Source organism: Trachypithecus francoisi, unplaced genomic scaffold, assembly GCF_009764315.1.
Source record: "Trachypithecus francoisi isolate TF-2019V2 unplaced genomic scaffold, Tfra_2.0 Lachesis_group17, whole genome shotgun sequence".
Taxonomy (NCBI): domain Eukaryota; kingdom Metazoa; phylum Chordata; class Mammalia; order Primates; family Cercopithecidae; genus Trachypithecus; species Trachypithecus francoisi.
In genome coordinates, this window is record NW_022681462.1 from 74677572 (window position 1) to 74699320 (window position 21749).

General features: G+C 42.7%; 1 protein-coding gene across 3 annotated transcripts in view; it reads right to left on the bottom strand.

The window, feature by feature from the left end:
- RASGRP3 (RAS guanyl releasing protein 3) overlaps window positions 1-21749 on the bottom strand; it is a 112539-nt gene that overhangs the window by 28154 nt on the left and 62636 nt on the right. For 2 of the 3 annotated variants that reach the window (XM_033176063.1, XM_033176064.1), the window contains exons 12-17: window positions 20552-20668; window positions 16523-16638; window positions 10397-10544; window positions 4246-4282; window positions 2115-2240; window positions 1421-1779 (exon numbers count right to left, since the gene is read on the bottom strand). In XM_033176063.1, the coding sequence (XP_033031954.1) occupies window positions 1421-1779; window positions 2115-2240; window positions 4246-4282; window positions 10397-10544; window positions 16523-16638; window positions 20552-20668 (903 nt within the window). The remainder of the gene's footprint in view (window positions 1-1420; window positions 1780-2114; window positions 2241-4245; window positions 4283-10396; window positions 10545-16522; window positions 16639-20551; window positions 20669-21749) is intronic. The other variant, XM_033176065.1, reaches the window with a different exon arrangement.

Consider the following 21749-nt stretch of genomic DNA (forward strand, 5'->3'; position numbering starts at 1 on the left):
TGCTAAAAGCATACTGAAAGTATACTAAATTGTATACTTTTAAATGGGTCAGTTTCATGGCATGTGAATTACATCTCAAAGCTGTTTTTAAAAGTGGATGTTATAAGAAACAAAAAAAGTGTTTCAGCAGAAACTTACAATAAACCTTGTATGACCAGAGATAATGGGTGGCCTCCTTATGTACTGCCTTCAATCAGGAAGGAACTAGGGGGATTTCTGGTTAAAGGTCATTGGAGTTTTTCTCATCATGGAGAGATGTATGGAGAGGTGTGTTTAGGTCTCCTGAAGAGTGCAATGTGGAGGACCACCCATAAGACTAAAGAGCACTGGCTTGATCCAGTAGGATCTCTGCCTAACCCAATATTCTGTTTATGAGAACGATTTGACAGGGCGGCAATGGCTGTCCTCCATGACATTGCTTTAAACGTTAGGAATATGATGCCAATTTTCTCAAATCCTTTCTCTTAATACACTATAGACTGTTAACTAATAAATTTATCTAACTTCATCTTGAATCAATTTCTATGTCAGCATACTCTAACAAATTCCATCTGCAGCCTACTTTGCTTTGCATGATTTTGCTCACGCAGGGGCAGAGCCTGGTTTAGAGATCCTCAAGGGCTGTGTATCTCTGATTCTTACCACCCCCTTTTCCATCATGCTGTCAAAAGCTTCTTTTGCTGGGCACGGTGGCTCAAGCCTGTAATCCCAGCACTTTGGGAGGCCGAGACGGGCGGATCACGAGGTCAGGAGATCGAGACCATCCTGGCTAACACGGTGAAACCTCGTCTCTACTAAAAAGAATACAAAAAACTAGCCGGGTGAGGTAGCGGGCACCTGTAGTCCCAGCTACTCGGGAGGCTGAGGCAGGAGAATGGCGTAAACCCGGGAGGCGGAGCTTGCAGTGAGCTGAGATCCGGCCACTGCACTCCAGCCTGGGCGGCAGAGCAAGACTCCGTCTCACAAAAAAAAAAAAAAAAAAAGCTTCTTTTGAGTAGAGTCAAAAGTTTCCAATTCTCCTTTATCGAAAAGTCTTTTGCTTCCACTGCCTTTCTTGACTCTGGCCCTGGTTCTAGCTTGGAAAACCAAGCTGATCTGTATTGTGTACTGGTATCTTGGATATATAGTCATGGGCTTCTGGGGCATCATTTCAGTACGCATACAGGACAGCCTTCACTAGGTTTCAGAACTTGATCTGGTTCAATTTTTTACATCATGAAACTGAGATTCAGAAAGAAGAAACATATGCCCAGGGCCACATAGGTAGCCAGTGGCAAGACTAAAAGTGATAACATGTCTTCATTCCCAACCATTCTGCTTTCAGAACTACCAGGCTGCCCCCCAGACCCTCTGTCACGCTCATCTCAGCACTTTCAGCCTCCTTCTTCTGGTTTTCTCTGTGGGTTGACCTAGCACTTACCTCTCCATCCTGTCTGGTCTCTTCTCCTTCATCCTGGTCAGGTTCGAAATCCGTGCCCCGGTCTACAACATCCACACCAGCATGCACCCTGGGCTTCTCATTTTCCCATTTGGCAAAGCCTTTGTCCTTTGCTGCTTTGTCATGGAACTTGGATTTCATTTTAGGGAAGGTGTGGGACCCTGAGTCCCCCCAGCCAGCCTCTGACCAGACAGGTTCAGTCTGGGTGGCCTGGCTGGTGGTGGCCCTCTGTAGCCTCACGGAGATCTTGCGAGAAGAGCCTGTAACCAGTGTGATGGCTCTGCTGTCTAAATCCCTGTGTCTAGCAGTGACTCCAGGGAACTCAAACACCTCATCCTGTGCTGGAAGTGAAAGAGGATGGTGATTATTTGACATCTGACTGCTTGATAGCAAAGCATCAAGGAGAGTGCAAACAGCATGAGTCTGGCATGCAAGGTCCTAGAGGAACCGACGAGGAACAGAACTCAGTTAGCCGTAGGCAAGCTACATGTTCCTGAGACTGGAAAGCAGAGAGAAGCAAGGATGATTCAAGGGTTTAGCCACTGCTGCTCACCCTAAAGAAGGCCTTAGCATTTAGAGAGACTGACTGGGTTTAGACCCAGAACCTAAATGAGGTCCAAGTGTGAGGAGGCAAGCAGAGAGAGACCATGGCAGCAAAGAAGGTAGAGGGCATTACCTGGGGGCAGCGAGGGGCTTCCAGGCAGTGACCCATGACCACTGCTCAAGGAGGGCGCCCGGGCAAATCTCCTGCAGGCCAGAACCAGGAGGTCTTTGCACTGTTTGTGACAATTGGCTCCACAGTCTGAAAAATTCCAAGGGTGTTGCAGATGATTAGTCTGATGTTGATTGAGTTTCCAGGGTGGCACTTGATTTTTCAGCCCTCCCCTCCCCAACCCCAGTTTCTGTGTTGAATTTCAGAGTTGAGCTCAGGCCCATGCGGTGTGTCTAGCATCTGGAAAGGGGCCGTTGGTCCACACTTGCCTTCCTGAGGTTCCGAAAGTTCTCTTACATTTGCTCAGCTTGATTCTCTATGCAATTGAGGACCTAATGAGCAATTGTGCCTAGGGAGCAAATAGAGTCCAGCCTGAGAGGTCAGTTGCCTTTGCCCAAAACTAAATGCAAATCAAATGGGGTTGAGAGTCTTTCCCAGGCTTAGATGGAATCCCCACAAAGAGAGCCTAAGGCAGGATGAGGGCAAGACACCTCAGCTTCTAGTCTCTCCCAAGCCAGCTGCTGCCTCTGATCATTTATTGTGAGGTGTTCCTCCATTCAGCACTTGTCTGGACTTTTTTACTCTTCTTCATTTCCAAAACCTTTCAGGGCCAGTGATTACATCTTCTGCTTCCTTCCTTTATATAGAAACAGAATACAAGATGGGCAGATGCTCAGTAAATATGTTCTGTATTTGCTTATGGCTTTGAAAGGGCATGCAGCAGAGTCTGTGAAATTGCCCATTAGGATGTTTTCGATCAGGTAATAGAATGTTAATTACTACTTGGGGTAGAAAAATGTGGCCACTTCAGATGGTGGTTCACAATTATTTCCTGTGGTGAGGGTCCTACACTTCACTGAGAATCATTGAATAGAGATCATCATTTCTCTCCTACCGTCAAAGAGGACCTTTCTAACTATTTCCAATACCCATTTTCCCCTAAGTGATCTTGTTTCCAAAAAGTCTTAATGGCGTGTTCAATTTATTTTAATTAGTTTTTTTTCACTTTATATGCCATTAAGAAAATACAAGAGATAATCCAACGGTATAATATATTTTCATCTTTATAAAACTGCTTGTGTGTGTGTGTGTTGTGTGTGTGTGTGTATTTTAGGGTATGAGGATAGAAAGCAGAATAAAACGAATGACTCACTGCTGGGCAATAAGTTCCTGCAGTATCTTTGCTGCTTGAAAGTAAAAATCTAAGTTAGACCAAGGCAAGTGATAGAGAAGCACTAATGGGAAGGTACTTCTGAGCATTAAACAGTGGCTTCCATTGAGATTTGGGAAGCTTTTTGTTCATGCAAAATGAGGAGCAAATACTGGAAAATAACTGGAGAAAAAAGGCATGCTAGGGGAACAACATTCATCTGAAGGTGTTCTGTGATTAAGATGTTTCTTTTTGTAGTTTTATTATATTTTTCAAATGCATTGTAAGATTCTTAAAAGAACCATATAAACTGTCCGCATAGTGTCCAGCAACTTCTTAAACAACAATAATGTGTACTTGATCATATATGTACAAGTAGCAACACATTCCAAAATGCTTAATATACATGCATATAGCATCTGTCAAATATATTTGATTCAATTGTTTATAAACTTAATTAAATGGGAAATATAGAGGAATGCATTCACTGAAAAGGACAAAAATACATTTTAAGTTTTCTCCTTGTTTTCTGTTACCATCTATGTGATTTAGTAGAGAAAAGAATAGCTAAGTGTGAGTGGGAAGAAGTGCCTATGGATTATAGAAATAGTAAGTAGTGTTTTTCTTTGAAGGAAAAATTTCTTATATACAGTATTTTAGCTAGGCTTGTCCCACTCAGAATTCCCACCTTAACTGGATGCCTCTGATTCAAAAGAACTAGATTTATGTGTGTTGATAAGAGTGGTTTGTAACAAGCTATAAAATTCCAATTTTAGCTCTCCAAAACTCCAGGAACTCCTCCTCAGCGGCAATCATTCTCAGTTGCCGTTGACCCAAAAGACTGAAATTCTGAATAATGTCAAGAGCTTTTGTAGTTTAACCAAATTTGATTCTTAACCAAAATGTCACATTTTAAAAAATTTAACAAAATAACATTGATTTTACCTTTGCATTTGTATCCTTGCTTGATTATGCCCCAGAGCTGTAACAAAAGACAAAGGAATGTCAGGGAATCTGAGGATAGATCTGGAAGGAAAACAAGGCCACTGAGAAGGAAGTCCTGGGAAGCTTCATGACTAGCCAGGCACAAACAGGATGTAGCCACTCTTAACACCCTTCCTGCCAGATAGAAGAACCCTCTCTGGGCCCCTTCCAGCTATGGTGATAACATGAGTTTCATTTCCCTTTTCTTTCTTGGAGCCAACTGGGAGCCGGGATGGGAAACTACTAAAGTTTGATGCGCCAGACTTTGGCCTGATGCGCTCTCGGCAAAATGTACAGAGGAGATGGCCACTTGGTCTTTGGGAGCCCCTGGCTCCCTCTTTTTAATGACACCAGCTGCTCTTGGTACCCACTACAGGAAATGAAGCAATGGAAGAAACGCGCCTCACATGAAAGCATTTGGATTTTGCTAGGTTATTTTCTGAGTAGTATTTGTCCCATGGAAAAATACAGAAGAGGAAATGATCTTAGTTATTCATGTCTTCATTCTCTGCATTTGCTCTATGTTTGGCCTGTGCCAGGGCTGTAGGAGATGTCGAAAAAGCTCAGATTCTACCAACCAAGGAGTCTGTGACTTCCTTGTGGTTAACGAGTAGGAAGTGACAAATCCCTGAGGCGAGATGTGAGGGCCCACAGTTCCACGAGGGAGCGTTTGCCCGGGGGGTTCAGGGGCAACATTCTGGTGTGGTGTCTTCGCTCTCCAGACAGACTCCTAAACACCATAAAGAAAAGGGCCTTGCCATGCCTTTCTGTGCCTCCCCACAGATCTTGCACGGGGTGACAGATTCACCAGAGGTGTACAGTATGGGTAATTAAATGGGCTTAGCTCAAGTTGGAGAAGAACTATTGCTAACCTTTTCGTGTTTGGGTTAGGTGGCTATTATCTACTTAATAAAATAATGTCGAAAAAAGCAGGGCCCACTGGGACTGATGGGGGTGCCGTTCACAATGTTCACAGTGTATTATAAGCGAACAATGCCCCCACATGTGGGCAGCATGTCCCGCTCTTGCAGAAGAGTAAGTCACAGCCAATGTGAAGTGACTCAAGAGTACAGGAAAACCCCTTACTTCTTCTTGACAAGGAACTTCCGCAAGTAGAAAACTAAAATTCCTTTGAGCCTTAACAGCTATTTGGTCCTTCAGAATACGTATTAAAATGCAAATGTCGGCCAGGTGCGGTGGCTCATGCCTGTAATCCCAGCACTTTGGGAGGCCGAGGCAGGTGGATCATGAGGTCAAGAGATCAAGACCATCCTCGCCAACATGGTGAAACCCCATCCCTACTAAAAATACAAAAATTAGCTGGGCATGGTGGTGCATGCCTGTAGTCTCAGCTACTCAGGAGACTGAGGCAGGAGAATCGCTTGAACCTGGGAGGTAGAGGTTGCAGTGAGCCAAGATCCACTGCACTCCAGCCTGGCGACAGAGAGAGATTCTATCTCAAAGAAAAAAAAAATAATGGGCCAGGCGCGGTGGCTCAAGCCTGTAATCCCAGCACTTTGGGAGGCCGAGACAGGCGGATCACGAGGTCAGGAGATCGAGACCATCCTGGCTAACATGGTGAAACCCCGTCTCTACTAAAAACTACAAAAAAGTAGCCGGGCGAGGTGGCAGGCGCCTGTAGTCCCAGCTACTCGGGAGGCTGAGGCAGGAGAATGGCGTGAGCCCGGGAGGCGGAGCTTGTAGTGAGCTGAGATCCGGCCACTGCACTCCAGCCTGGGCGACAGAGCGAGACTCCGTCTCAAAAAAATAAAAAATAATAAATAAATAAATAAAATGCAAATGTCTCCTAGGACAGAGCAATATTTTGTCTTGGGGACAGGAAGGATTATTTGACAACTAAGTAGAAGCAAGGATGGCTGGAAGACAGAGGGGCATGATCCAGAAAAGGGCAGTGGTGGCCAGGATCATCACAGCTTGATCTTTACGATAATCTAGTTTGCTTCTCTTTTGTAAAAGGTGAATGTGATGATCCAGGAAGTTAGATAATTTCCAATCTCCCACAACCTGGAAATTCTTTCTCCAGAGCCCTTGGTAATGATAATAGCAATCATAATGATGATAGCTAACATTTCTTGAACTCTTGCTATGTGAGAGGCACAGTTTTAGGCTCTTTATACATATTAGCTTGTTTAATTGCTCATGATGTCTTTATGGTATAGGTAATACTATTTTTCTCATTTTTACAGACAAGGAGACTGACCTGCAGAGAGGTAAAGTCCGTTGGCAAGGTCTCATAGCTAGTGAGGGAAAGAAGAATGTGTCACTTGAGGGAACGACAGGAAGCCACTGCTCCTGCATACTCTATGTGTGAGCAAAGGCACTGAGGTGGGACAAGAAAGGATAAGATTTAAGAAGAGACATCCTAATATCCAGATATGTTACATTATCAGCATTGCTGCAGGAACTGCTGAAAAACATACAGTCAAGCAAGAGTGCTGGGGGTGGGGGTGAGGAGGTAGGTTTGCTAATGCTTACTTAATAGCCAGGAACAAACAATAGCTAGGAAGAGGCACTGGGCCAGTGTGCCTGCCAAGAACAAGAGAGGATGAACTCATGTGGATGGGTATGCGGGAGTATTTCCCACAGTCCTTGGATTTGAGACCACCAGCTGCTGTCATATTTGGAGTAATTATGGTGTAAGGAGCAGTGGAGTGAGAGTCAGGAGACCTGGGTGTGACTCATGGTTTTGCTGCTAATGATCTGTGTGACCTTGGGGGAAGTCACTTAACTTCTCCAGACCTCAGTTTCTTCATCTACAAAATAAGGGAATTACTAACACTCTTTCAGTTCTGGAATTCTAATTCTAAAATAAATCTTCTGCAGAGCAAGTCTATTTGTCTTCCTTAACCTTAAAATGGAATTTATTTTAAAAGCAGATGGTTCCGGCACTGGAACCATTCTCCCACAATTCCTTTCAATGACACATCTATAGAGCTATAGTTATAAATTCCTTTGAAAACCAATGGGCTTTTTAACATGAGTGTCAGTAAAGATCAAATCAAATCGTACCAATAAAATTAAATATATTTTAAAAACAAAAACAGCTGTAAAAATTTCAAATGAGTAAATTTCAATTAAACTCTCAAAGTATCAAGGAATACATAAAAAATGTGTACTCCAAGTCATGTGACATGCAACATGTCTAATAGTATTTTATCATGCAACAACATGGTGGGTAAGTATTAACTCCCTTTTACAGATAGAAATAGACCCAAAGATGTGAATGACTTGGTCAAAGACATAGAGTTAGCAAGGGCAAAACAGAAATTTAACCCAGGGTTCCAGACTCCAGGTCCAGAGCTTTCTACTTCATCACAGCTGCGTCAAGAATGCAGCACCAGTATCTCTGCTCCAATGAGTCAGGGGGACAGGTGTGGAACTTCCAAGAAAGTCTACCTTGCTGCTCCCACAGAACCAGGGCCTCTGTAAAAGGGAGGAACAGGACAGAAGGACTCGAGAGCAGAGATAAGACCTTGAGTTTGTTTGTTTTTTGAGACGGAGTCTTGCTCTGTTGCCCAGGCTGAAGTGCAGTGGTGCTATCTCGGCTCACTACAAGCTCCACCTCCCGGGTTCACACTATTCTCCTGCCTCAGTCGCCTGAGTAGCTGGGACTACAAGCACCCGCCACCAACCACACCTGCCTAATTTTTTATATTTTTAGTAGAGATGGGGTTTCACTGTGTTAGCCAGGATGGTCTCCATCTCCTGTCCTGATCTCATGATCTACCCGCATCGGCCTCCCAAAGTGCTGGGATTATAGGCGTGAGCCACCATGCCTTTCCGAGTTTTTATTATTATTATTATTATTATTATTATTAGGTTTAGAGATGGCAGCAGCGGGAGTCTCTTTATATTGCCCAGGCTGGAGTCGAACTCTTGGGCTCAAGCTATCCCCCTGCCTCAGCCTCCCGAGCACCTGGGACTGCAGGTCCATGCCAAAGCACCCGGGACCTTGAGATTTGGTAAGGGCCTTCTGACTCTCACAGCCCACCAAAAGACAGATGCATCATCCTGACTTTTGGCTGAGCCATGCCATGGCCCAGCAGCCTGACCTTTTGTTCACTGGGTCCCACTCTGTAGGAGTGTGTTACACACGGCCCCATCCCACATCAGAACTTTCAGGTCTAAGTACTTCCAAAGATTTCCATCAGAATAGAGAAACTAGAGAAACATGAAAAAGGAGATCGTTTTGTTTTGTTTTGTTTTGAGAGTGAGTCTTGCTCTGTCGCCTAGGCTGGAGTGCAGTAGCACGATCTTGGCTCACTGCAACCTCCGCCTCCCAGGTTCAAGTGATTCTCCTGCCTCAGCCTCCTGAGTAGCTAGGATTACAGGCACCTGCCACCATGCCCTGCTAATTTTTGTATTTCTGGTAGAGATGGGTTTTCCCCATGTTGGCCAGGTTGGTCTCAAACTCCAGACCTCAGGTGATCCGCCTGCCTTGGCCTTTCAAAGTGCTGGAATTACGTGCGTGAGCCAATGCACCTGGCCAACCATTTGTTTTATGATAAAATGATCTGGTCATGCAATCCCAGTGGAGATACTAAAGAAGAACTTCACCTTCTCTGCAGTGAATAAAGAGAGCTAGTTAGACTGGCTTTGCCCTGTGTCACATCAGCTGCTATGACCACCTGGGACCATCTTTGAGGTAATGGCTGCCTCTTATTTACCCATTCTCAGAGGAGTGTGTGCTTGAACACAGACTCTTGCATTTGGCCCCCCAAAGTCAGTTCTTTGAGCCTGGGATGGGAAAAATGTAATTTCTGGTAGTGTATAATATTGGCAACAAATTCAATATGGGTCAACAAGTCAACAGGAGGACATGGCTGCCAAATAAAGCTGACATGACTGAGCTCTGGCATCTAGAAAAAGGGGTGACTGTTGCCGGGCGTGGTTGCTCACTCCTGTAATCCCAGCACTTTGGGAGGCCGAGGCAGGTGGATCACAAGGTCAGGAGACGGAGACCATCCTGGCTAACACGGTGAAACCCCGTCTCTACTAAAAACACAAAAAATTAGCCGGGTGTGGTGGTGGGCGCCTGTAGTCCCAGCTACTTGGGAGGCTGAGGCAGGAGAATAGCGTGAACCCGGGAGGTAGAGTTTGCAGTGGGCCAAGATTGTGCCACTGCACTCCAGCCTGGGCGACAGAGCAAGACTCCGTCTCAAAAAATAAAAAATAAAGAAAAGAAAAGAAAGAAAAAGGGGTGATTGTCATACTCATCTGGGTGCTGGGCCTCCCTCACCTGGAATACCGCATTTTCCATTGTATTTAACTTGGATATCAACTGGAAGACATTCAGGGCCCAAGAGTTTCTGTTAAGGCCAGGATCAAAAACTGACCTCACTTCCCAAAGAATTATCAAAGGTGGGGGAAGGAAGCGTGCAGTCTTCATTTGTTGCAGTGGTGTAGGTGAAGCACAGGGCTGACAGTCAGTACACCTGTGTCGGAGTCCAAGCTCCAGTAATGATTAGCTGTGCAATCCTCAGGAACCTGGGTTATCCTCTCTGAACCTCTCTATCTTCATAAGCAAGATGGTGAAAGTAAAATACCCACTTCAAGGGTTTGCTATGAGGATTAGTTACCATAATGTCTATGGAAGTACTTTGTTAACCATCAAGTATTCCGTAAATGTTATTTATTATTATAACCAGCTTCTCTCCAAAAAGATTTTTTCTTCTTTTTGAGTTGTGAATTACTGAACCATGCCATGATGGATTTCTGGTCACTAATACCACATGAAATGAAAACTGGAAGGAACTCGCTAAGATAAATGCACCTCTTAATTGCAACCACTTATGAATATTAGTGATAATGCCAGGGCTCACTGGGCTGACACTTTTCCCTGGCAGGGATTAATAAACAAACCCACTCTCTTGAGTTAACAGCCAACCTTCCCTGTGTTCGCTAGCCCTGCATTCCTAGAAAATAACGAAACCTTGCCTTTGGTGTTTAATCTTTAATTTCAGGGAGGCATCACGTTTTATGTCTGATTCAAAGCAGACAGTGAACTTTACTTGGTGTATCATTTTCCTACCCTTGTAGAATGCCGCGCAAATAACTACTTACGTAAGAAAACAACGGAAAACAGACTTACGAATCCTGCACAGTGTTCGCAGAAGGTTGGTTTGAGATAGGTCATCTCCTGAAAATTATGGATAAATCCTGGTCCCATTTTACAGTGTAGTTGGGATTTCGCTCTCAGGAAGTAAGCCATCATTTCATCTTTACTAATTAGGCCATCCCTGTTAAGAGAATCAAAGAAGGGAGGGATCTTTGAGTATCAGGTTGCTATGTAGTTGCCACACTTGAATCACCCACCTCCCAAACCTTTGTGGCCAAAAGCAGATGAGGAATATTCACTTCTCTATTACATCTCAGAGAAAGGGGGAACCTCAAAAGGCATCTTCAGGTATTCAACGCCTTTTTCAGTGAGCAGAAAATTGGGTATGTGTGCACCCTGCGTGTGTGTGTGTGCAGGAGCATATTCATGTAAGCACACATGTAGCCTGTGCACCGCGGCACAGAAAGTCTTTATTATGAAAAGCAGCTTCCTGAAGGACATCTTTCTAGTCCTTGCCTAGCTGTAAGGTTGCGAGAATTAGGATGATGGAGAAAGGCAGAAAACTGTAATAACTGGACTGACCATTCTCAAATTCATTCAGCTTGACCCTGTCCAGGCTCCTTGGTGATATTTTCACTCACATCTTAGTGGCTCATAGCCCATTCACTGTGACTGGCTGGAAACAATTCTTCCAGATCTACTCCACACAGAACAAACCTCTGGTTCTTCCCACCTTCCTACCCCTACTCACCACATACCCTGACTTCTTGTTTATCAAAAATGATCCAGTTGGCCAGGTGCGGTGGCTCATGGCACTTTGGGAGTTAACGGTAATCCTAGCACTTTGGGAGGCCAAGGTGGGTGGATCACTTGAGGTCAGGAGTTCAAGACCAGCCTGACCAATATGGTGAGAACCCGTCTCTACTAAAAACACAAAAATTAGCTGGGCATGGTGACGTGTGCCTGTAATCCCAGCTACTCAGGAGACTGAGGCACGGAGGCAGAGATTGCAGTGAGCTGAGATCACACCACTGCACTCCAGCCTGGGCAACAGAGCGAGAACTCTTTCTCAAAAAAAAAAATAATAAATAAAATAATAATAATAATAATTGGATCCACTTGACACAGGTGAGCTCCATATTGCTTTTTGTCCATTAGCATGTGCTGGCGATCACACCTTTCCTTTCCAGTTCAGAATTCTTTTCTACCTCCTCTGTCCTCTCTGGGGCTCCTCTCTCAGAGGAAATGTTGCCCCATCCAGCACTCTCCAGCCTCCCCGGGACTCTCCTCCTTCCAGGTTACGCTCAGTCTCTTTCCGTTTCTTCCCCCGTTCACAAATATTTTCAGGACTTTCCCACCTGAAAGATCCCCTTCCTCAGTCCTGCCACCATCTCCAACAGGTGTCTTTTCTCTCTTCCTTCTTTTACTCCCAAAGTTTTCAAAAAGAGAAATCATTAGGCTCTTTTATCATTTCCTCCAGGTACTCTTTATGCCACTTGGGTTTCTAACCCTACAAATCTGTCACCAAGAACATCCTCAGTGGAATTTTCTCATTGGCAGGAGGTAACACGGAGACATGTTTCCTTCTTTTGGCGCTCTCCCCTTAGGCACCCTGGAATTGCATGCCACCCCGCTTCTCCTCCTTCCTCTCCAGCTCCCCCTGCTCCAGCTCGCCTGCAGGGCCCTCTGACTCCTTTCAATGCCTGCATGTAGGAGGGGAGTCCCTGAAGGCTCATTCCTCAGGCCCCAAGCTCACCTCCCTCTAAGCGTTCCCACCAGAGTTTGCTCACAAGATCGCGACTCCAGCTTACAGTGGGGCTGAAGACTTCATCTCCATCCCCAGCCCTGACTGTTGTCCTGAATTTTTGCACCACATCTTCAACAACTTGCTAGACCTCTCTTCCTGATAATGCACTCTCTGTCTCAATCAATGGACCTAAGTCCAACTTCATCTCTTTCTTCCCTGTACTCCCTGCCCAGGCTTCCCTCTTGCTGTTTACTGTGCCACAATTTTCCCCCAGGCTTGAGAATTTGAGATTCCTTTCTTACCTCCTATGCAAAATAACTTTGATTTTTGTACTATAATTAAGCTATTTTGCGTAGGAGGTTAAAAAAAAAAAAAAAAACAGGATTCTAAATTCTCAAGCCTACTGGGAAATTATGGCACAGCCTAGCACCCAACAGTTATTTTTTCTGCTCCTCCGACCATCCACCATCAAGGAGGCACCAGTGTCTATTATTCCCTTCTTTGTGTTCTTGAGTTCTCATCATTTAGTTCCTACTTAGAAGTGAGAACGTGCGGTATTTGGTTTTCTGTTCCTGCGTTAGTTTGCTAGGGATAATAGCATCCACTTCCATCCATGTTCCTGCAAAAGACATGATCTCGTTCTTTTTTTTTTTTTTTTTTTTTTGAGACAGAGATTCGCTCTTGTTGCCCAGGCTGGAGTGCAATGGCGCGATCTTGGCTCACCACAACCTCTGCCTCCCTGGTTCAAGGGATTCTCCTGCCTCAGCCTCCAGCATGTGCCACCATGCCTAATTTTTGTATTTTTAGTAGAGATGGGGTTTCTCCATGTTAGTCAGACTGGTCTTGAACTCCCGACCTCAGGTGATTCGCCTGCCTCGGCCTCCCAAAGTGTTGGAATTACAGGCGTGAGCCACTGTGCCTGACAATCTCATTCTTTTTTACAGCTGCATAATAGTCCATGGTGTATATGTACCACATTTTCTTTATTCAATCTATTATTGATGGATATTATTATATGACTTTGATATTTGAATAGTGCTGCAGTGAACACTCACATGCCTGTGTCTTTACTACAGAATGATTTCTATTCCTCTGGGTATATACCCAGTAATGGGATTGCTGGGTTGAAGTGTAGTTCTGTTTTTAGCTACTTGAGGAATTGCCATACTGCTTTCCACAATGGTTGAATGAATTACACTCCACCAACAGTGTGTAAGTGTTCCCTTTCCTCTGCAACCTCGCTAGCATCTCTTATTTTTTTCTTTCTTCTTTTATTTTTTAATTTTTTTTGAGATGGAGGCTCGCTCTATCACCCAGACTGGAGTGCAGTGGTGCGATCTTGGCTCACTGCAAGCTCCGCCTCTCAGGTTCACGCCATTCTCTTGCCTCGGCGTCCCGAGTAGCTGGGACTGCAGGCCCCCGTCACCATGCCTGGCTGATTTTTTGTATTTTTAGTAGAGACGGGGTTTCACCATGTTAGCCAGGATGGTCTTGATCCCCTGACCTCGTGATCCACCCACCTCAGCCTCCCAAAGTGCTGGGATTACAGGCGTGGGCCACTGCACCCCTCCAAGTTTTTGACTTTGTAGTAGCCATTCCTGGCTGGGCACAGTGGTTCACACCTGGAATCCCAGAACTTTGGGAGGCCAAGGCAGGTGGATCACCTGAGGTCAGGAGTTCGAGACCAGTCTGACCAACATGGACTAGTCTGACCAACATGATGGAACCTCATCTCTACTTAAAAAAAAAAAAAAATTGCCTGGCGTGGTGGCACATGCCTGTAATCCCAGCTACTCGGGAGGCTGAGGAATGAGAATCACCTGAACCCAGGAGACAGAGGTTGCAATGAGCCGAGATTGTACCACTGCACTCCAGCTTGGGCGAAAGAACAAGACTCTGTCTCAAGAATAATAATAATAATAGCCATTCTGACTGGTATGAGATGATATCTCACTGTAGTTTTGATTTGCATTTCTCTAATGATCAGTGATATTGAGCTTTTTTCATATGCTTATTGTCAACATGTATGTCTTCTTTACAGAAGTGTCTATTTGTGTCTTTTGCCCACTCAAACGAATGGGCACTGATTTCATAATGAAGATGCCAAAAACAATCTTTATTATATATATGATAAATAAATTTATTAATGCATTGTCTCACAAATTTATGACATCATTTGCTACGTAAATTTGTGTAACAGTATATTAGCCCATCTCTCCTCCTAGGGACTCACAAGGTAACACACTTTAGCCTATTAAAAGCTTTGGGAGGCGGGGCGCGGTGGCTCAAGCCTGTAATCCCAGCACTTTGGGAGGCCGAGATGGGCGGATCATGAGGTCAGGAGATCGAGACCGTCCTGGCTAACACGGTGAAACCTCGTCTCTACTAAAATAATACAAAAAAACTAGCCGGGTGAGGTGGCGGGCGCCTGTAGTCCCAGCTAATCGGGAGGCTGAGGCGGGAGAATGGCGTAAACCCGGGAGGCAGAGCTTGCAGTGAGCCGAAATCCGGTCACTGCACTCCAGCCTGGGCGACAGAGCGAGACTCCCGTCTCAAAAAAAAAAAAAAAAAAGCTTTGGGAAGTCACACAGTAAAGACACCTATTTAATGAGATTTAACCCCGTGTTTCTCACATGTGACTAGTTAGTTCCTTTTTCAAAAGTACTAATTGATAGCTACTTCTGTGGAACATCGTTTGGAAAACAGTACCTTAGAGAAAACATCTTTTTGAGACTTTCCAGTATTAACTGCTCAAAACTTTAGTGTCATGTAAGCAAGATTTGAATAGTTCAAACCTTCATTCATAGAAAACAATTCTATAGATATCAGTAAGTAGAGATAATGATGATGTAGAGGGAGAAACAGATGCAGATATTTGCTAGGACAATCTCAATTCTGTCTCTAGAATCAACAGATAAAAGAAATGAAGACTGGGAGGTTATTTTAAGTCAATGTCCTATTTACATGTCACTAATAGTAACAAACTAAGCAAAGAAGTGGGTAGTTAGCAGGCAATTTAAATTTTACTTTGTGAAGGAAGTTAATGTTTCTAATAGAATTTATTTTAAAAGTATTCTTTGTTCTGGGTATATAATGAAGATGAATTTAAGATTTTAAGTTATGTTAATGTGTCAAGGCTTTTCTTGTTGTGTTGAATTACAGATTTTATTTTCTTAAATTCAATTAAGAAAAAATGGCTAGAGACAAGGTCCCACCATGTTGCCCAGGCTGGTGTGAAACTTCAAACGATCCTCCTACCTCAGCCTCCCAAAATGCTGGCATTACAGGTGTGAGGTATCACAATGGCCCCAGATTTCATTTGTTAAAAATATCTCATACTAGCAAAAATATTAGAGAATTTTAATGTAATTTCATTTGCCCATTTACCAAAACAAAATCCAGCATTTCCTTACAGGTGATTTTTAAATTAGGAACTAATCTTGTACAATTAACAATTAATCAAATTATTAATAAAAATTATTATTATTAAGGATTTCTCAGCAGTTTTTTTTCAAATCATTATTTTCTTTCAATGAGTTGCATTTTAGTCTGTAAAGCGGTTTAATTTTTACGAATCATTTGACACTAAAAAGCAATATATTTTTTCTTCATTTATCAAGACAACCTTTGATCAATCAAAGAAAAAAAGCATGAATGCTTCTTGGCTATCTGCAGCTATCGTCTGCTTTAATGAAGACTATATATAAGTTTTTTTTTTTTTTTGGAGACAAAGTCTTGCTCAGTCACTCAGGCTGGGGTACAGTGGTGCTATCTCAGCTCACTGCAACCTCTGCCTCCCAGGCTCAAGCGATTCTCCCTCCTCAGCCACCCAAGTAGCTGAGATTACAGGCCTGTGCCACCATGCCCAGTGAATTTTTGTATTTTTAGTAGAGACAGAGTTTCGCCATGTTGGCCAGGCTGGTCTTGAACTCCTGGCCTCAAGTGATCTGCCTGCCTCAGCCTCCCAGAGTGCTGGGATTACAGGCGTGAGCCACCATGCCTGGCCAAAAGTTTTTTTTTAAATGCTCATGAGTTTTAAGATTGCCTTCAGGTCCACTAATGCGGAGGACTCTCCCAGGTTAGATCTAATTATATTTCTCCTCTACTCTTTTTTGGTGGAGATTTTTTGGGGTTGAGAGCTAAGCAATAGAGGCAATATAGCAAGTGGGGTGCTTGGATAATTTACAAATATGCACTTGTGCTCAACACTGACAACACGGTCTGCCCTGTGATTCCATTCAGGTCATGTTCATACACACCAAGAAAATAATGAGTGACAAATTAAACCTGGTTCATCAAAGCACTAGGGTTGAAGCTGTCAAGATGTAAATTACCAGTTTCCCTTCTCTCCTGTGATAATAATTTTCTGCTTTAGGATAGCTGCAGTAAAATAAAACAAAATTAAAACTTACTGATCTTTGTCCAGCACACAGAAGGAATCCAAGAAGGGAAAATTGGCAGCTATACTTTCAAAGTCCTCTTGGGAAATGTACCCGTCATGGTCATGATCATAGTTTCTAAATACAGACTGCAAAGGAAAGATCAGTATTTATTGAATGACTATGAGGCAGGCTCTGAACTTGTTATTGTGAAAGCAATGATAACCAGCATATGGTCCTTTCTATCAAGGAGCTTAGAATCTAGTGAAAGATAACTAAGTCAAGAAGTCTTTATAACATACAAGACAAGTAGTTTGCTGAGGACAAAAACAGAGTAATGGTTGGATGTGGTGGCTTACACCTATAATCCTAGCACTTTGGGATTTGGAGGCAGAGGTGGAAAAATCACTTGAGCCCAAGAGTTTGAGACCAGCCTGAGCAACATAGAGAGACCTCATTGCTACAAAAATTTTTTTAAATTAGCTGGGCATGGTGGTGCATGCCTATAGTCCCAGCCACTTGTGAGGCTGAGGCAGGAGGCTTGCTTAGCCCAGGAGTTTGAGGTTACAACGAGCCAAGATCACACCACTGCACTCTAGTCTGGGCAATAGAGTAAGGCATCATCCCAAAAAAATGTATTTAAAATAAAATTAAAAATAAAACTTGGGCTGGGCACGGTGATTCACACCTGTAATCCCAGCACTTTAGGAGGCCGAAGTGGGTGGATCATCTGAGGTCAGAATTCAAGACCACCCTGACCAACATAATGAAAACCCCATCTCTACTAAAAATAAAATAAAATAAAAAATTAGCTAGGTATGGTGGCACAACGCCTGCAATCCCAGCTACTCAGGGGGCAGAGGTACGAGAATTGCTTGAACCTGGGAGGAGGAGGTTGCAGAGAGCCGAGATGGCACTATTGCACTCCAGCCTGGTCAACAATAGCAAAACTCCATCTCAGTAAATAAATAAATAAATAAATAAATAAAAAAAAACAGAGCACTATTGGTAGAGGGGCAAGAGGAGGTAGATTAAGAAAGGTTTCCTGGGAAAAGCAAGGTTTAAACTGAAACCTCAGGGTTGAGTAGAAATTGGCTTAGTGAATTTACAAATTCCAATACCATGACAATAGAAAATAAAGTTTTAAGGTGTTATCTCAAAAAATAAACTGTACATTTAAGGTAATTCCAATCAAAATCCCAGTAGGGATTTGCTTTAAATGAACAAATTGATTATAAGGTTCAAATCAAAGTGGTTACGTTGAAAACAGGCTAAAAATTATTTTAAATGAAGAGTAATGAGGCGGAACATGCCCTTTCAGAAATCAAATATTCTACACAGCTACATTAATCAAAACAACATGATACAAATTACCACAGAGAGTGGAGTCCAGAAACAAACCCATGTATATATAGGAATTTAAAATATCAAAAAGTATCTTTTAAAATCCACAGAGAAATTATGGATTATCCAATAACTGCCACTGAGTTAAATGACTAATAATCTTACAAAATAAATTACCTCCAAACTAAATTCTATATATATTATATATTATTTATTTATTTATCTTTTTAGAGACAGGATCTCACTCTGTTGCCCAGGCTGCAGTGCAGTGGCATGAATATAGCTCACTGCAGCCTCAAACTCCTGGAGTCAAGCCATCCTCCTGCATCAGCCTCCCAAAGTGCTGGGATTATAGGCATGAGCCTCCGCACTAGTGTATTACATAGGTTAATGCAAAAAAACCCAAAGCTATAAAACACCAAAGATAAATAGCTGAAAATATTTTTCACATTTCATAATCTTCGTGTGTAAAAGGGCTTTCTTAGCATGACATCAATGTCAGAAGCCATAAAGAAAAATGTTTTATTTAATGAAATGCAAAACATTTGAACCAAAAAAGCTCAATTAACAAATGTTAAGATAAATGTCAAACAGAGCAAGTTATTTGCAGCATATGCGAGAGCAAAGACACAAAACTCAAACAGGCAATCACCAAATAAAAATACAAATGGTCAATACATCCATGGAAAGTTATGCAGCTCTGCTAATCATTACAGAAACATAAATGAAACTTTTTTTAACCTCTCAGATTAAATAAAATCTTAAAATACTGTAATTGATCATCTTCTAGGGTATGAGACAATAGTAACTTTTGTATGAATTTAGTGATGTAAATAGCCACAATATTTCTGGAGGACAATCAGGAATTTTAAGTGCCTACTCTCTGACACAGCAATTCCACTTCTAGGAATCTGTTCTAAAGAACTCGAAGAAAGTTGCAGAAGACATACATGTATATATGTATGTAGTGTCCCTGTGTTTATATATACATAGAGATAGAGAATAAAGTCATATAAGATAATCTACAAATTATCAGTGGTTATCCCTAGAGAATAGAATTACCAAGACCTGAAAGTCAAGCTTTTTATTTTCTATAATTTATGTAATGCTTTAATATTCTTGATGATTCTATCTTCCTTTATAATCAGAAAAGAACAAAAAAGTTTCCCATTGCCCTCTGCAAAATTAGGTTTTCAAAAACTTTTGTAAGTTCTTTCTGCAAACACATGTACACAAATTTATATGTGAATTTGATTCCAGCTGTAATTAATCTCTCTCCTTTTCCCAGTAGTTTCTGTCTGTTCTCTCTATCTATATTGCCCTGTGTTGCAAGTTGCTTCAGGAGTATGTTGGGAAGTAGTTAGGTATCAATGAATGAGTTAATTAAAAATATGACTAAAATGAGCCCATCTCAAGCGTTTTCATAGGTAACAGAATTGTGCAAAATCAGAAAACATTACCTTTTTATTTTTTAAATCCCAGTATCATTACTTAGCTGTAATAAAAATAGCTTAAAAGTTAACTATTTTGGAATGCCTACTATTTATAGTTTAACATCCATATTTATACTGCAAGTAGATTTTTTGTGGAGTAAAATTCATCACAAAATCCAGGTCTTTTGTTTGACTGAACCAATGGTAAGGAATTTGGAGAATAAGGAAGAGAGAGTAGGTAAGGAAGACAGAATGACACAGAGAGAGAGAGAGAGAGAGAGAGAGAGCAGAGGAAGTCAGTATGTAGAATGAGACTGGGAGAGGAAACAGCTCTGTCTTCCGTTTCCTGGCTTCAGACATTCCTGAGCTGCAACTCAGTCCTTGCATTCCCTGGGGGCCCCTGGATCCTTTTCTCACCTTCCCCAGCTCTAAGCTGGATCTGTCACTACCACAGGCTCCACTGGACCTTATCTCCTTCTCAGACCTTCCCTCACTAATATTCCTTTTGGCACCACCCTTTTCCTTCCTGCCTCACACGCTCCACAAAATGTTTCTTTCAGCACCTCCTAGTTCCCTAAATTATCCAAGATGTAAGACATTCTTTCTTTTTCTTTAAATATCTTCTCCCAGAAAAAAGCACATTCTGTCCCAAAGACTCAATTCTGTTGCACCAGCAGATGTACCTACCAGTCCATTAAAGTCGACATTTAATTCAGGATCACAGTTTCCTGTACCCTCGATGTTTCCGTGTTCCCCCCATTGGCACTTCTACTCTTTTTCTACATGGAAAACTCTGACAGAGCCTTGTCCTACATTAGGTGATTTTTCTAATCTCAATAACATTGGGCTGCTGTGTCATAAAATTCCAAAACTATACAAAAGGAGAAACTATCCACCTTACAGGATTTCTTTCCTGCCCTTGGGTAATCAATTTACTGGGAATCTTAGTGGGACCTATGCGGGTTTTTCATGAGTGATTCTAATCCCCAATCCCTTGAGCTTTTGACAGTGACAGAGGTGGCAAATGCCTGGGAAAGAGAATTGCTGGGAGTAGCTGAGAGTGTCTGGGCAAGAGAGAGTAGCCTGACAACAAAGGGAAAAGGGACTTCCTGATCGACTCTCCCCAGGGCCCAATGACAGGTAGCACTAAGTGCCTGCTAAATTGTTCCTACCTGCCAGAGGGTTGTTTTCATAGATTCCATCAGATTCGTGGACAATCACGGAATATTCTGGAAAAAGAAAGGGTCTTCAAGTGCCCTCTCTTTATTCTCCCTCAACCACTTACCTCAACTAATTTCCTTATGTGCTTGTTGATGACCGTGGGGTCTGGCTTTGGCATCACCCCTAATGCCCACTCGAGGGGCACCACAGGCTTGTTGGGTGTCGTAGGGGAGGTAGGCTGCTGACAAAAAACACACATATTTTTCAACTTTATTATTATTATTATTTTGAGACAGGATCTGGCTCTGTCACCCAGGCTGGAGTGCAGTGGCATAATTTCGGCTCACTGCAACTTCTGCCTCCTGGGCTCAAGCCATCCTTCCACCTCAGCCTACCAAGTATCTAGGACTACAGGTGTGTGTCACCATGCCCAACTAATTTTTGTATTTTTAGTACAAATGGGGTTTCACCATGTTGCACAGGCTGGTCTCCAACTCCTGAGCTCAAGCAATTCTCCAGCTTAGGTCTCCCAAAGTGCAGTGATTATAGGCGTGAGCTACCATGCCTGGCCATATTTTTCAACATTAACTGGGGCTTTGAGCAACTAGGAGGACCAGGGACACTGAGAAGAATGAATAAGTTTTGTATATTCATAATACCAGCAGAAACTTACATGCTTATAAAACAGGATCTTATGTTAATGGAATCTAATCTGTAACTAAATACATGTTTAGATACTGCCTTTTGTTTAACAGCAACTTATATTCTATTATTTTATTTTTATTTTTTATTTACTTTTTTTGTTTCTTTGAGACAGAGTCTCTCTCTGTCACCCAGGCCGGAGTGCAGTGGCAAGATCTCGGCTCACTGAAATCTCTGCCTCCCAAGTTCAAGTGATTCTTGTGCCTCAGTCTCCTGAGTAGCTGGGATTACAGGCATCCACCACCAAGCCCAGCTAATTTTTGTATTTTTGTTAGGGATGGGGTTCCACCATGTTGGCCAGGCTGGTCTCAAACTCCTGACCTCAGGTGATCCAGCTGCCTCAGCCTCCCAAAGTGCCAGGATTACATATGTGAGTCACCACACCCAGCCTAAATTCTATTATTTTAAATGGGAAAAAGCAGTGCACTCCCAGTCCATCCAAAAATCCTCTCCAAGTTCTCCAAATATCACTAAAACTTATTTATATAACAATCCATCATGGATTTTTGTGTAATACAGGATATAAAAACACCAGTTATCTAATTCTCTAATACTTAGTGATCAGTTATGGTGCATGCAGCAAATGGATACCAGTGGGTGGCCAAGTTTATGTCCTCACG